The sequence below is a fragment of the Schistocerca nitens genome, chromosome 4 (genome assembly GCF_023898315.1).
Source record: "Schistocerca nitens isolate TAMUIC-IGC-003100 chromosome 4, iqSchNite1.1, whole genome shotgun sequence".
NCBI lineage: Eukaryota > Metazoa > Arthropoda > Insecta > Orthoptera > Acrididae > Schistocerca > Schistocerca nitens.
Genome location: NC_064617.1, coordinates 579,428,611 through 579,445,339, shown reverse-complemented (window position 1 = coordinate 579,445,339; position 16,729 = coordinate 579,428,611). Strand labels below are relative to the sequence as shown.

Genomic DNA, 16,729 nt, shown 5'->3' with positions numbered 1-16,729 from the left:
AGCAGCAATGCCATATATGAGCTCTACTGCAATTACTGCTCAGCTTTTTATATTGGTATGATTACCAATCAGCAATCCACTAGATGAATGGCAACCACCAATCTATGGCCAAGAGCCAAGTAGGCAACCCTATGGTACAACATGCAGCTAATATAACATGCTTCACTTCAATGGCTACTTCACAGTCCAGGCCATCTACATCTGCTTTTCTGAACTGCACAGATGTGAGTTATCCTTACAACATATTTTCACTTCTAAAATCATTCCAGCCTCAACCTATGGTAACTTATTGTCCCCCACCCTCTAACTAACAGTTACTGCCCCTTTGTCCTATCACCTCCTCCCAGTTCATGTCCACTCACCCCCCCTGTGCACCGCTCTCTTTCAAGATACCCACCAGTGTTTTCCCTTTCTCTGCCACTCTCCTTTTCTGCTTCACGCCCCCTCCCCTTGCTCCCCCCACAGCCCCCAAAGCTGTACCTAGCAGTCTTGTCCTGCCACCATCAAGCCCATGCATACTCCATATACTCCATCAGGTAGCGTTCACTTCTCCCCTCTCCCATCCCCACCAGTATCCCACCACCCCTATCCCTTCCCTGCCCCACTCCGCATTGCTGCTTTTTCCCAACACAGCATTCTGGCTGGAGTAGTTGGAGATAGTGCTCATGAGTGTGTGAAGTGAGTGTTTGTGTGTGTATGTGAGTGTTGTGTGTGTGTGTGTGTGTGTGTGTGTGTTTTTCTTTTTTATTTTTTTTTTTGAAGAATGCTTTGGCCAAACGCTCAATGTGTACAGTTTTCATTGTGGCTGTCTAAAACTCAACATATCTGTGTGGTGAGTAACGATCTACTAGTCATATTGTTTTATTTAGTTCACCAAGTGGAAATAGTGCCTAAGTCTTTCTGTGTTTCCTTACTATCTATACTCTAAAGAACAGTCAGGACACAATCTGACAGTGCTGATGATACTATCAGACAAATTCATTTATGTATACTGAGAACACAAATGGCCCTATTGCACTTTCTTGCACCGCACCTGATGTGACTTATGTTTCTGATGGATATTTGATAGTCGGTGTAATACACATAGGTCGATCTGAATAATTAAATATTCCAGAAAATACTCTGTGTGGTTATATCCCAGTTACTAGCTGACAATGTGGAAAAGTGTTGAATGGATTTGAACTCCACAAAATGGCTTCTAAATGTTCACACGCTTTTGCTACTTGCAAGAAACTGTGTGAGAAAAGCAAGCTATGAGTCCTGACAGCGTTATCCTGAACTAGTGCTGGCTTTGGATATCTGTATTGTTTAAGAAGTACATTGCCATACATAATGACCATCATAAAAAAGCACACAAAAAATTTATATAAATTAATGAACCCGTACGTGACTCTATAATAACTGTTAAAATATTATGTGTCATAACCTGTACACAGAATTAATTATTTAAATAAAAATAAATTTTAATGCAACACGTTTTTATATTGGATTAAAAGGTATGACATAATTTCTAACACCATACACATAGTTCTGAAAATTTGTGACTGTGAATTACTAATAGCTATGTAAATACTCTAATAAGATTTATAAAAAAATGGCTCTGAGCACTATGGGACTCAACTGCTGAGGTCATTAGTCCCCTAGAACTTAGAACTAGTTAAACCTAACTAACCTAAGGACATCACAAACATCCATGCCCGAGGCAGGATTCGAACCTGCGACCGTAGCGGTCTTGCGGTTCCAGACTGCAGCGCCTTTAACCGCACGGCCACTTCGGCCGGCAATAAGATTTATAATCAAAAACATTGGGGTACATGCAATTGAAAATATTTTGGAGGTGAACTATTCATGCACCAATTATGTATAGTATGTACTTTCATAGCTATTAAAAATTCACAATAACAAATTTTCAAAACAATCTGTATGAGTTTAGGAATGTATATGGGACTAGGACAAATTATTTTATACTTTCAAGTCCGATTTGAAAATGCAGTATATTTAAAAACACTTTTATTTAAACAATTATTTTATGTTTTTTAATCTTGTGTGTGTGTGTGTGTGTGTGTGTGTGTGTGTGTGTGTGTGTGTGTGTGAAATTTTTCAGTCGATTTTAAACATGTTGATGAGATTACAACAGAGACATATGACAAAATGTCAGGTTTACTTCAGTTCTTTTTACCTGAGTGACCTAAAATATTACTTCCTCCTATTTATAACTCGTATAAAGTCTGATAAGGTAAAAATGAGAGAGATTCTAGCATACACAGAGATTTACCATTTACCAGCATCCGTTCTTCCTGTGAACCATTCATGACTGGAACATGAGAAGGGGGAAATGGCAGTGTTACACAAAGTACCATCCACCACACACCAGACAAAATGCTTGTTAACATTGTGTTGTCATACACTTCTGAGTTATGTTGAAAGTTTCAAGTCTCTAGCTCATCGGGAAGTTAGTTCAAAATCAACTGCAACCTTGTACCGAACAGAGAGAGAGACAAGGCTCTGAGCACTATGGGACTTAACTGCTGTAGTCATCAGTCCCCCAGAACTTCGAACTACACAAAACTAACTAACCTAAGGACACCACACACATACATGCCCGAGGCAGGATTTGAACCTGCGACCATAGCGGTCCCGCGGTTCCCGAGTGTAGCGTCTAGAACCGCTCGACCACTCCGGCCGGCAGAGTGACAAGAGAATAACTTAATAAAAAAACAATATAATGAGTCATGTATACATAAATTTGCAACCACATGTGCTGTATGGGTGGTGGTGGTGGTGGTGGTGGTGGTGGTGGTGGTAGGGGTTAAAGCCACAGTTTTTTTTTTTTTTTTTCTTTTTCCTAGGTTGCAAGTGATTTGTGTCCTCAGTTTAGCAGAAATTACTTCAGGCATTACAAATGGTCGACTATAAACTGAATGAGGCGCTGCTCACTGTCTGCATCAAGTACCAGTAATTTACATACATAGTGCCCTCTGTAGTGACTGTGATGGAATTTTCTAAGCACAACCACTGTGCAGGAACTCCAACTGGACAAGTGGCACTCTGTGTTGTTGTTGTTGTTGTGGTCTTCAGTCCTGAGACTGGTTTGATGCAGCTCTCCATGCTAATCTAACCTGTGCAAGCTCCTTCATCTCCCAGTACCTACTGCAACCTACATCCTTCTGAATCTGCTTAGTGTATTCATCTCTTGGTCACCCTCTACAATTTTTACCCTCCACACTGCCCTCCAATGCTAAATTTGTGATCCCTTGGTGCCTCAGGACATGTCCTACCAACCGATCCCTTCTTCTAGTCAAGTTGTGCCACAAACTTCTCTTCTCCCCAATTCTATTCAATACCTCCTCATTAGTTACGTGATCAACCCACCTAATCTTCAACATTCTTCTGTAGCACCACATTTCGAAAGCTTCTATTCTCGTCTTGTCCAAACTATTTATTGTCCATGTTTCACTTCCATACATGGCTACACGCCATACAAATACTTTCAGAAACGACTTCCTGACACTTAAATCTATACTCGATGTTAACAAATTTCTCTTCTTCAGAAACGCTTTCCTTTCCATTTCCAGTCTACATTTTATATCCTCTCAACTTCGACCATCATCAGTTATTTTGCTCAACAAATAGCAAAACTCCTTTACTACTTTAAGTGTCTCATTCCCTAATCTAATTCCCTCAGCATCACCCGACTTAATTTGACTACATTCCATTATCTTCGTTTTACTTTTCTTGATGTTCATCTTATATCCTCCTTTCAAGACACTGTCCATTCCGTTCAACTGCTCTTCCAAGTCCTTTGTTGTCTCTGACAGAATTACAATGTCATCGGCGAACCTCAAAGTTTTTATTTCTTCTCCCTGGATTTTAATACCTACTCCAAATTTTTCTTTTGTTTCCTTTACTGCTTGCTCAATATACAGGTTGAATAGCATCGGGGAGAGGCTACAACCCTGTCTCACTCCCTTCCCAACCACTGCTTCCCTTTCATGTCCCTCGACTCTTATAACTGCCACCTGGTTTCTGTACAAATTGTAAATAGCCTTTTGCTCCCTGTATTTTACCCCTGCCACCTTCAGAATTTGAAAGAGAGTATTCCAGTCAACATTGTCAAAAACTTTCTCTAAGTCTACAAACACTAGAAACGTAGGTTTGCCTTTCCTTAATCTTTCTTCTAAGATAAGTCGTACGGTCAGTATTGCCTCACGTGTTCCAACATTTCTACGGAATCCAAACTGATCTTCCCCGAGGTCAGCTTCTACCAGTTTTTCCATTCGTCTGTAAATAATTCATGTTTGTATTTTGCAGCTGTGGTTTATTAAACTGATAGTTCGGTAAATTTCACATCTGTCAACACCTGATTTCTTTGGGATTGGAATTATTATATTCTTCTTGAAGACTGAGGGTATTTCGCCTGTCTCGTACATCTTGCTCACCAGATGGTAGAGTTTTGTCAGGAATGGCTCTCCCAAGGCTGTCAGTCATTCTAATGGAATGTTGTCTACTCCCGGGGCCTTGTTTCGACTCAGGTCTTTCAGTGCTCTATCAAACTCTTCACGCAGTATCGTATCTCCCATTTCATCTTCATCTACATCCTCTTCCATTTCCATAATATTGTCCTCAAGTACATAGCCCTTGTATAGACCCTCTATACACTCCTTCCACCTTTCTACTTTCCACTCTTTGCTTAGAACTGGATTTCCATCTGAGCTCTTGATATCTATAAAAGTGGTTCTCTTTTCTCCAAAGGTCTCTTTAATTTTCCTGTAGGCTGTATCTATCTTACCCCTAGTGAGATAAGCCTCTACATCCTTACATTTGTCCTCTAGCCATACCTGCTTAGCCATTTTGCACTTCCTGTCGATCTCATTTTTGAGACGTTTGTATTCCATTTTTGCCTGCTTCATTTACTGCATTTTTATGTTTTCTCCTTTCATCAATTAAATTCAATATTTCTTCTGTTAACCAAGGATTTCTACTAGCCCTCGTCTTTTTACCTATTTGATCCTCTGCTGCCTTCACTATTTCATCCCTCAAAGTTACCCATTCTTCTTCTACTGTATTTCTTTCACCCATTCCTGTCAGTTGTTCCCTTAAGCTCTCCCTGAAACTCTGTACAACCTCTGGTTTAGTCAGTTTATCCAGGTCCTATCTCCTTAAATTCCCACCTTTTTGCAATTTCTTCAGTTTTAATCTACAGTTCATAACCATTAGATTGTGGTCAGAGTCCACATGTGCCCCTGGAAATGTCCTACAATTTAAAACCTGGTTCCTAAATCTCTGTCTTACCATTACATAATCTATCTGATACCTTTTAGTGTCTCCAGGATTCTTCCATGTACACAACCTTCTTTTATGATTCTTGAACCAAGTGTTAGCTATGATTAAGTTATGCTCTGTGCAAAATTCTACCAGGTGGCTTCCTCTTTCATTTCTTAGCCCCAATCCACATTCACCTACTATGTTTCCTTCTCTCCCTTTTCCTACTGTCGAATTCCAGTCACCCATGACTATTCAATTTTCGTCTCCCTTCACTACCTGAACAATTTCTTTTATCTCATCATACATTTCTTCAATTTCTTCGCCATCTGCTGAACTAGTTGGCATATAAATTTGTACTACTGTAGTAGGCATGGGCTTCGTGTCTATCTTGGCCACTATAATACGTTCACTATGCTGTTTGTAGTAGCTTATCCGCACTCCTATTTTTTTATTCATTATTTAACCTACTCCTGCATTACCCCTGTTTGATTTTGTATTTATAACCCTGTATTCACCTGACCAGAAGTCTTGTTCCTCCTGCCACCGAACTTCACTAATTCCCACTATATCTAACTTTAACCTATCCATTTCCCTTTTTAAATTTTCTAACCTACCTGCCCGATTAAGGGATCTGACACTCCACGCTCCAATCTATAGAATACCAGTTTTCTTTCTCCTGATAATGACGTCCTCTTGAGTAGTCCCCGCACGGAGATCCGAATGGGGGACTATTTTACCTCCGGAATATTTTACCCAAGAGGACGCCATCATCATTTAACCATACAGTAAAGCTGCATGCCCTCGGGAAAAATTACGGCTGTAGTTTCCCCTTGCTTTCAGCCGTTCGCAGTACCACAACAGCAAGGCCGTTTTGGTTAGTGTTACAAGGCCAGATCAGTCAATCATCCAGACTGTAGCCCCTGCAACTACTGAAAAGGCTGCTGCCCCTCTTCAGGAACCACATGTTTGTCTGGCCTCTCAACAGATACCCCTCCGTTGTGGTTGCACCTACGGTACGGCTATCTGTGTCGTTGAGGCACGCAAGCCTCCCCACCAACAGCAAAGTCCATGGTTCATGGGGGGAGGACTCTGTGTTATGCTTCTTTATTACCCCATTTCAACTTCTCCCCTATTAAAGGTGGATGGTTCTTATTCCCACACTACTGCACTGACATCTAGTTCTATGCCATGTTTAAAATTTAAAGTCTCTAGCTCACTGGTAAGTTAGTTTAAAATTAATTGCAAAATTTTTACCATACTGGAGGAGAGACAGACAAGAAAGCATACTAATTAAAATGTGTTTGAAAAAATTAAGCTTAATCATGTATCTGTCAATAATGTCACAATAACTGTTAGAGGTTTTGCATTTATCATAGCCTCTCTAAATGAAATTCGCAATATGTAGAAAGCAATATAAGATAAGATAAATTTGTAATGCAACCCAATCTCACAGACATAATACTACATAAAATAGAACGAAATTACATAAAACAAGATTTTCTGGAAAATTAAAATTGTGTGCTGGACCAGGACTCAATCATGGAACTTTTGCCTTTCACCTCCAAGTGCTCTACTGAATGAGCTTTCGAGGCATAGTTCATGGCCTGATCTCATAGCTTTACTTCCAACACTACTAGTACCTCTCTCCTACCTTCTAAATTTCACGTAACTTGCAGGATTAGCACTCTTGGATGAAAGTACATTGCAGAGAAGTGACTTAGTCATAGTTGAGGGGATTGTTTCCTCTATGAATTTCCACTCTGCAGTGGTGTGTTTCCTCTCAGATGTGTGTTATCATGCTGTAACCACATGAATAAAAGACAAGCAAACTGTGTTTATGATGTATTGTGCTCATATTATGTAGTTACAATTAAGAAATGTGAGGAAAAATGTGATTGTCAAGCACAAAATCTAGAGATGCTATTTGTTTTATGTAATAACCTAAAAATGACCTCCTGTGAAAACACCCAAAACTGATAAAATATAATAAATTTGATGGCATAAACAGAGACTGGTTGCTACAATTCCTTTTACAGTAATATACAAGACAGGGTGTTCTTTCGCCCATTGTGGAAAAAAATCATCTCAACATCTGCAGACAGACATTAAATGCTTAAAAAAACTGCACCCCTAAAGCCAAGTATATAAGAAGTCATACAACAGTATATCTGACAAGAACCAATGATGTTAACAACTTGGAAACAGAAAATAATTACACACCTCTAAACAAACACACTGTAACAGAGTACATACTGCAATATCACATTTTAATAACCAGAATCTATATAACTGGAAGTATGAATAAAAGCTTTAGTCAGTGAAAACATTGATTTCAGACCTGCTGATTAGTGGCAGAAAGAAACAATACTCAGCAATGATTTGTCTTTTCAAAATTTTTGTACAAAAAAAAGAAGAAAGAAGAGGAAGAAGGAGAAAGAGGAAAAGAAGAAATTATATAATGCTGATTTTCATACTTTTACATGATGATGTATTAGTAAAATTTAAATCAATGTCTGTGTACAACATCTACTTTATTAACTACAGGGCATTTTCAGAAAGTAAGGTTCATTTAATCATTTAAAAAATAGAATAAGCTTTTACTAGGGGTTTTAATTTATGACTTCACTTTTCTACTTCTAAGCAATTTTCATGATATTACATGGGCTTCTTTAGCCCCTCTGCAAAGAAGCTCTCAGGAAGGGAATTGAACCAGTAGATGACAGCAGTCTTGAATCCCTTGTCATCTTCAAACAGATGTTCACCAAACCATTATTTCAAGTGCACTCTTGGGTAACTCCCAATCTAAATGAAGATGATGTATATGTAGATGTACATAAATTATGAATCTTATTCTTGGTATGGCCTGCAGTGTAAGGAAGCACATTATTGTAGTGAAGGCTACTCCAGTCAACCAGTCTCCGCACTGCTAATTTTTGATGGCACATCTGTTTGATGAACATCTGATAGTACACATCAAATGTAACTGTTCATCCAAATTCCATGAAATCAGCCAGAGAATGGTAGTTTATCTTGCTTCACACTAGCATGACCAATAATTTTCAAATTCATTATCGTCTGCTTTCACTGACAGAGAAATGACTGCTGAATCAAAACCTTGGCTTCAGTGGCTTCATAAACAATTAACAGATGGTGCTTCATCTGTGCAACTTTGTTCCAAGATGTTACAATTTAAATACAAGCTAAATTTAGTAATCCCTACAGACGTACTGATGGTGTTGCCCATGTTTGGTGAGGGAACCTGTAGTAGGAGCACTGCCCAATATCACTGGCTGGTCTCTCAAATTTCATTAGCAGACAAATATAAGGCTGGCTGGTGGCCGTCTCTACTTAGTTGTCTTATCCACCTTGTTTCTACCAGTGATCTCCAACTATTGCAACTGTTTACCAGAACCATTATAAATCTGCGTGCCTAGTTGTACAACTTAGGGACATGTGGTTTCTACCACCGAAAGGGATAATGGAGCTTTGTTTAATATCAACCTTACTGAATGCATGTGTAACAGCTAAGTAGTGGTAGGATTTTATTCAAACATAATCAGCGACTCTCTCATATTAACTTTTACTATGGCTTACACAAATTTCCAACAAGGACTATTCCTGTTTGGTTTCATTATGAGTCTTTCCACGTAACTGTCTGCTAAATATACAACACATGCACATCTCAAAATAAAAACAATCTTAATCCATCACATGATGGCGTCATGAAGTTGTGTTCACAATAAAAATAACTGGAGGAGAAAACCGATTATCTTTTTCTCAATTATCTAATTAGCTGTAGCCCTTCATTAATAGTGTTTGAGTCCATTATGGACAAAGTACTTACAAGAAGCCCATGAGAACAATTTTTCTACAAAGAGAACAGAGTGTTACAAACCTCTTGTACATCAATTCCTCTTGTATAATGTTCATTGTAGACATCGAAGACAGGCTGACCACGGCAGGAAGTTACATCCATTTCTATTTGCATTTTGCTTCCTGGTGATGTCGAACCTGCCATAAGATTGCACGAAATATAATATGTTGTATTACACATATCTTTTTTTTTTTTTAAAAAAAAGTCAATTACATTGTCAGATAAAATATTATGGAAACAATGATACTTTCACAAGAGATAATTTTCATATAGAACTCAGTACAAAACACAGTTTGTTCAGAAACAAAACATAGTTTGTTGAGAAACAGGGATTTTTTTCACGCAGACTTGAATATAAAAATACAATAATGAAATACGGAAAATATGTTTGAGGATAAATGGGTTAAATAAGTTACTCAGACTGTATAAAACACACACACACACACACACACACACACACACACAGAGAGAGAGAGAGAGAGAGAGAGAGAGAGAGAGAGAGCGGGGGAGGGGGGGGGGGGGAGGGTGAGAGAGAACTGGAATGAAAAGAGTATACTATATGCTACTATGCTATATGTGAAATAAGCTGCATTTGCACAATTCAGAGTTCAAAGAACAAATATTACACAATAATTATAAGACTAAGTGTATGGAACTCTGTCAGAGTGATCCCATTCCAGAGATCAAACATAGCCCCCAATCCCTGTTTAAGGCCTTAGTCCCTCTCCAGAACCTCTCCCCTAAATTCATTCCCTTCCTCACCCTATGTCACCTCACAAACACATACCTTTTACATGCTCTCCAAAACCCACAAACACAACAATCTTGTAAGCCCCATTCTAGCTGCTTATTGAACCCTCACTGCAAGAATTTTGGCCCCCGTTGACCAGAACCTCCAACCAATTGCCTAAAATCTAGCCTCCCACATCAAGAATACCTACCATTTCCTTCACTGACTCTCCACCATCCCCACCCCTTTACCCCTGGATCCCCACTTCTCACTGTTGATGCCATTTCCCCATACACCAATATCCCCCATTCCCGTCTTCTTGCCACTATTGAGCACTCCCTTCCCCCAACATACCTCAGACGCCAAACTCACTACCTCATTCCTCATACTCCTTACCAACTTTATCCTAACACAAAACTACTACTCCTTTGAAGGGAAGGTATATGAACAAATCTGTGGCCCCATCAGAGGCCAGGCTACCTGCAAAAGCAGCCACATCATACCAGCTCTGCTGCAATCATTGCACAGCTTTTTATATTGGTATAGCTACCAACCAGCTGTCCTCCAGGATGAACAGCTACTGCCAAACTGTGGCCAAGAGCACGGTAGACCACACACGCTACCCTCAGACCTGGTGTGCAGACAGATATGCAGTGTCATTCCTCCCCCCCCCCCCCCAAACATCCCACTGCCTTGGGCACCTGCATGGCATCCTCACATGACAACCTGTTTATGGACCATCTAGAAGAAACAATCCTAGCCTACCAAAACACTAAAACCCTGGTCTGGTTCAGGTTCACTGATGGTATCTTCATGATCTGCACCTCAACATCTCTCCCATCTGCTTTCCTGATCCTCCCCAACCTGGCATGCCCCCTTCCCTGAAGCTGACCTCCTCCTCTCTGATGGCTCCAACTGCACCTCCGTTTACATTAAACCCACCAACCACTAACAGTACCAGCATTTTGACAGCTACCTTCTACAGAGCCTGTCCACCCAGGGCTGGAGAATCTGCAGTGACGAGAACTCCCTTGCCCTTTATGCTGAAGGCCTTCAAAGATGTTTGTTAATGTTGTTTATTTGTGGGGCACTCAACTGTGCGGTCATCAGTACCCATATAAAGTCCAAATTTTTACACATTCCAATTCTTTACACAGTCCAGTCGAGCCACTGCCACGAATGATGATGATGATGATGATGATGATGATGATGATGAAGAAATGATGGGGGCAACACAAACACCCAGTCCCTAGGCAGAGAAAATACCCAACCCATCTGGGAATCGAACCCAGGACCCCATGAGCCTTGGAAGACACACACTACCCCAGACTAGTCTGCAAACAGATCTCCGATACCATTCCCCCACACACCCACAAGTCACCCACCACTCCCATGAACCAGCTACAACAGAGTGTCCCCTTCATCACCCAGTACCACCCCAGACTGGAACAACTGAAACCACATCCTTAGTGAAGGCTTTGATAACCTATTATCTTGCCCTGAAATGAGGGACATCTTATGTCAGATCCTTCTACACCCTTCTAAAATGGTGTTCTCATTGTCCATTAACCCCGACAATATCCTAGTCCAGCCCTATGCCACTCCCAGTCCTAATCCCTTGCCACAGGGACCATGTCCTTATGGAAGATCCAGGTGCCAAGACCTGCCCAATCCACACACCCAGCACTGCTTATTGCAGTACTGCCACAAGCTTATCCTGCCCCATCAGAGGCTGGGCCACCTGTGAAAGCAACCATGTCATACTAGCTCTGCTGCAATCACTGCACAGCTTCTTATATTTGTATGACCTCCAACCAGCTGTCCACTAGGATGGCCAAGAGCATGGTAGACCACCCTATAGCATGACACGCAGCTGAACATAACATGCTTGATTTAAATGAGTGTTTCTCCTCCACCAACAGCTTTTTAAAAATGCAAAATGTGTAGTTGGGAATTATCCTTATAACACATTCTCTGCACTCAAAATTATGCCTGCTTCAACATATGGTATCTTATTGTCCCTATCACCGCCTCCCTATTCACGTCAGCTCACCATCATTGTGTGCCTTCTGTGCCAATGCATCTGCCCGTTTTTCCCCTTCCCTGCTCAGCCCTCCCTCCTCCCCCCCCCTCTTCCTCTTCCCTCTGCCTCAAAGCATCCCGACACTGCACCTGGCAGTCTTGTAATGTCTCCACTAGTCCCTACATGATCCACCAGACAGTGTTCTCTCTCCTCTCACCTGAACCCAGCTATCCCTCTCCCTTCCCCACCCCACTCCACATTACTGCCTTCATTCAATGTGACAGTTTCATTCTGGTCTGAGCTGCCACAAATGGTGGTCATTGTGTGAGAGGTGTGCTTGCTTGTATGAATATACAGGGTGTGATTCAAAAGTTTCAGGACTTAACTCAGAACTAGAAATTTATTGGACATTTAAGTACAGCGGACTAAAATTCTTCAAAATATGCTCCTTCGGCACCAACACAGTGCTGCCAGCACGTCTTCCACTGTTCATAGCCGTCTGGAAGGCCTTGGGCGTCATGCTGTCAAGGGCTCTCGTCGAAGCCTACTGGATGGCATCGATGGAGTCGATTTGATTTGTTTTAGGCCTGTCTCGAGTCGGGGGAAGAGGAAAAAGTCACTTGGAGCCAAGTTGGGGCTGTAGGGTGGCTGTGGCAGAGTTGTCACCTTGAAATTGACGTGTGAGGGGCACATTGTCGTGATGGAGAATCCAATCGCCCTTGATTGCTGGGCGGACGCAGCAAACTCGATCCCTCAAGCGACAGAGCGATCCAGCATAAAAGTCACATGTGACAGTCTGTCCACGAGCTACAAACTCCTTGTGAATCATTCCTTTACCATTAAAAAAAAAATCAATCAGCATGCACTTCACACATGACTTGCTCATGCGAGCTTTCTTGGGCTTCGGCGAGGAAGCTTTAACATTTCGACTCAGGATCGTACTTGTAGACCCAGGTCTTATCACTAGTAACCACTTTCTCCAGAAGGTTTGGATCAACATTCAACCGTTGGAGCATTTCCTGGAAAACAGTCGTGCGCTTTTTCTTCTGATCCACCGACAAAACTTTTGGCACCAGTTTGGCACACACTTTTTGCATCATAAAATTCTCTGTCACAATCCTCCACACCGTCTCTGATTGAGTCCCAGTTCATTGGAAATTAATATAGTACTAAGACAACGGTCATTGTTTGAAAGTTCCCCACTCCCTCCACATTTTGATTCGTTCGGCTTGACGATGGCCTCCCAGAGTGGTCATTGTCTTCAACATTCCCGCGGCCATCTTTGAAACGTTTGTGTCACATGAAAACCATTGCACGGGACATGGCTTCTTTCTTAAAGGCCTCTTGAATCGTACCGAGAGTCTCCATGGCGGTTTTGTTCAGTTGCATGCAAAACTTAATCGCATAATGCTGCTCCAAGTGCTGCTCCATTTTCGCCTCTCCCACTTTTCGACCGAGGTCAATGACATGCACTCACGCTGCAAGCGATATGCTCTCTCCAGCGTTCCGGAGGCAACTGCCACAGCGTCAGTTGAGTTCATTCCCTGAGACTCCCCACTACTTCCCCTACCCGGTGGTACTGGTCCGCGCGTGCTCTCCTCCTCAGAAATGAATCAGTCTTGAAACTTCTAAATCACACCTTGTATGTGCGTTTTTTTTTTTATTTTATTTGAATATAATGGAGGGAAACATTCCACATGGGAAAAATATATCTAAAAACAAAGATGAGGTGACTTACCAAACGAAAGCGCTGGCAGGTTGATGGACACACAAACATACACACAAAATTCAAGCTTTCGCAACCAACAGTTGCTTCATCAGGAAAGAGGGTAGGAGAGGGAAAGACTAAAGGATGTGGCTTTTAAGGGAGAGGGTAAGGAGTCATTCCAAACCCGGGAGCGGAAACACTTACCTTAGGGGGAAAAAAGGACAGGTATACACTCGCACACACACACATATCCATCCGCACATACACAGACACAAGTATGTGCGGATGGATATGTGTGTGTGTGTGTGTGTGTGTGTGTGTGTGAGTGTATACCTGTCCTTTTTTCCCCCTAAGGTAAGTCTTTCCGCTCCCGGGATTGGAATGACTCCTTACCCTCTCCCTTAAAACCCACATCCTTTCGTCTTTCCCTCTCCTTCCCTCTTTCCTGATGAAGCAACCACTGGTTACGAAAGCTTGAATTTTGTGTGTATGTTTGTGTGTCTATCAACCTGCCAGCACTTTCGTTGGGTAAGTCACCTCATCTTTGTTTTTAGATATATTTTTATTTTATTTTATTTATTTATTTTTCTCTGAAGAAGGTTGTGGCTGAAATCTAAATGTATAACAGCCTTTCCATTGTGAGATAAGAGAATTACTGAGCAGGAGAGTAGTTTTGTGCTATACTGGATGTCTTACATCTTGAAAATATGAGTTAAATAAATGTAATAGGGAAAAAGACTATGGAAATTTGGGAAAGGTAGTAAGAAAAGGAAGAAAACTGAACAGTTCTGAACCAGCCTTCAAGATTTTATTAGATAATTAGTCTGAATTATTACCTGCAACAGTAGATGTACAAGGACGTAGAATATAACACACTGCTATGAAAACAAACAGCACTAGGTCAGAAATAAAATGAACTGTAAAGAAAAAAGGCGTGCTACCAGGTAGAAATCATGAGAGGGATGTATATCAGATGGCATAGGATAAATTAAGAACAGATTAGCATATTACATGTATTGTGAGGCTAAGCACAAACCTTGGCTGGTGGCAAAGGACATAGGGCCACTGTGAAAGACTATGGTGATGAGGATCAAGTGATCATGGTCAGGGCATTAGATAACGTTTCTGGTAAGTATGGAAAGATCATCATTAGCAGTGATCTAGATGGTGTAATGGGATTGACAAATCGGCTTCATTTTGTTATTTTATACACTATAGTTGAGTTAAAAAGCATTTACTTAATATAATACTAGGTTGGGTGTTGCGATCAATAATCAATATTGAAATTGTATGTTCTTTGTAGCTTATGACCATGATCTTTGGTCAACAAGGGGTTTTCGGCCACTTGAGTTTTGGCCGCAGTTGAGTGTAGTCGTTTTCGAGTTCTGGCAATAAATATGTGTTTTTGTTACAAATAAACCATGGAATACTGCGTCATGATTTCGTTAGTCCAGTGATAATTAAAAAACCCGCACTTTTTCTTGGACCCAGAATGGCAAAGGAATCATTGCCTAGACAACGAGAAGCCACATCGACAACACAGACTCAGTAGCATCAACAATGAAGACATCATGGCCGGCTCTACAAAAGTATTATACACTATACAGCCATTAGCCACACCGTAACGGTGTCCTTATGTAGATAGCACAGTAGAGTGAGTTCATGACAACTGGGGGCTCTGTGCTGGGATAAGACATTTAAAGATGTCTAGAAAAAACAAATTGGTTTTCTTGTGTCAAATGACCATGTGGTACAAAGAAGTGCAATACATGGAAGTCAAGGGAGATGAAACGAAACAGTAAAGTGGACAGACCACACGAGTGAGTACCCAGACTGAAAAGATAAGTACATCTGTGTAGTGCTGTTTATTTCTTTTATTATTTTGTGTGTGAAATTTTACAAAAATGACCATTGTAAAAGAGGAAAGTGGTGCTAAATCCGAGCAGGATTGTGAAAATTTGTTAGTCTTTGGGGACGTAGACATGCCAATAAAAATGGAAGATGAGTCACTCAAAGAAGTGGATCAAAGTCTTCATTCATCAGAATGTGAGATGTTGGACATTAAATCACTGTTACAAATGATGGAAGAATCGTTAGCTTTAAATCAAACAGCTGCAGCATGCTTACAAGCTAATGAAGAACAATTACAAAACATGATTCAGACAGACGTGGACAGTCTTCGGGTCATAAACAGAAAACATCGCGTCTAGAGGGAGTGATGAACAAAAAAATTGATATTGTCTTACTTTGGGGTAATAAAACTTCGCAACAATATAACCAAGACAGACAAGATACTTAGCAGGGCAGAAACAAAGATTTTGGCGATAGAATCTAAAGTGGGAGAAGTAAATCTAGTCTGAGTAACAAAATTCAGTCTGTAAAAAATGAACTGGTCACAGATAGAGAGAAAAATGCTAAGTGTTTTGTTAATGTTAATAGTCAAATAGATACAGTATGTGTGAATGTAAAAGCTATGGTGACAGATCTTGAAAGTAGAGTAGATTCAAAACTAACTGTTGTGAATGACAAAGTGGAAACCGTCAGTAACACAGTAAAACTCCACGAGATTGAAACTAAGACAAATGTTAGTGAACTAAAGAGTACAGCATCAGAGTTGAACCAGAAGTTTGAAATATTTAGAAATGATGTAGCTAGCAAAAATTTTTCTATGAACAGATGTACCTTATTATCCAATATCCCAGTTAAAAACTTTTCTAATGAGTGTAGTTTGCACCCTGTCGACTTTCTGCAGAGTTGTCTCTACAACTTTTTGCCCAATATGAGTGAAAGTTTCAAAATTAAATTTGTAAAAAAAAAAAAAAAAAAAAAAAAAAAAAAAAAAAATTTGGAGGGGGAGTCTTTGTCATGGGCCAATCAAAATTTTTCTATGGACATGTCTTATGCAGAATTTGAAATGGAGTTCTTAAAACAATTCTGGTCTGAAACTGAACAAGCCAGGATAAAGAGCAAGTTCTTGACTGGACAAAATTATAGGGAAACACAGGGGACTGTGGTGTCACTGCCAGACACCACACTTGCTAGGTGGTAGCTTAAATCGGCCGCGGTCCATTAGTACATGTCGGACCCGCGTGTCGCCACAGTGTGATCGCAGACCGAGCGCCACCACAC

At 40.7% G+C, this 16,729-nt stretch overlaps 1 protein-coding gene across 1 annotated transcript in view; it reads right to left on the bottom strand.

Annotated features, from left to right (window-relative positions):
• Positions 1–16,729, bottom strand: part of LOC126251853 (death-associated protein kinase dapk-1-like) — a 305,116-nt gene that overhangs the window by 97,874 nt on the left and 190,513 nt on the right. Inside the window, exon 15 of the mRNA XM_049952529.1 lies at positions 9,161–9,276. Coding sequence (XP_049808486.1) covers positions 9,161–9,276 — 116 coding nt within the window. The remainder of the gene's footprint in view (positions 1–9,160; positions 9,277–16,729) is intronic.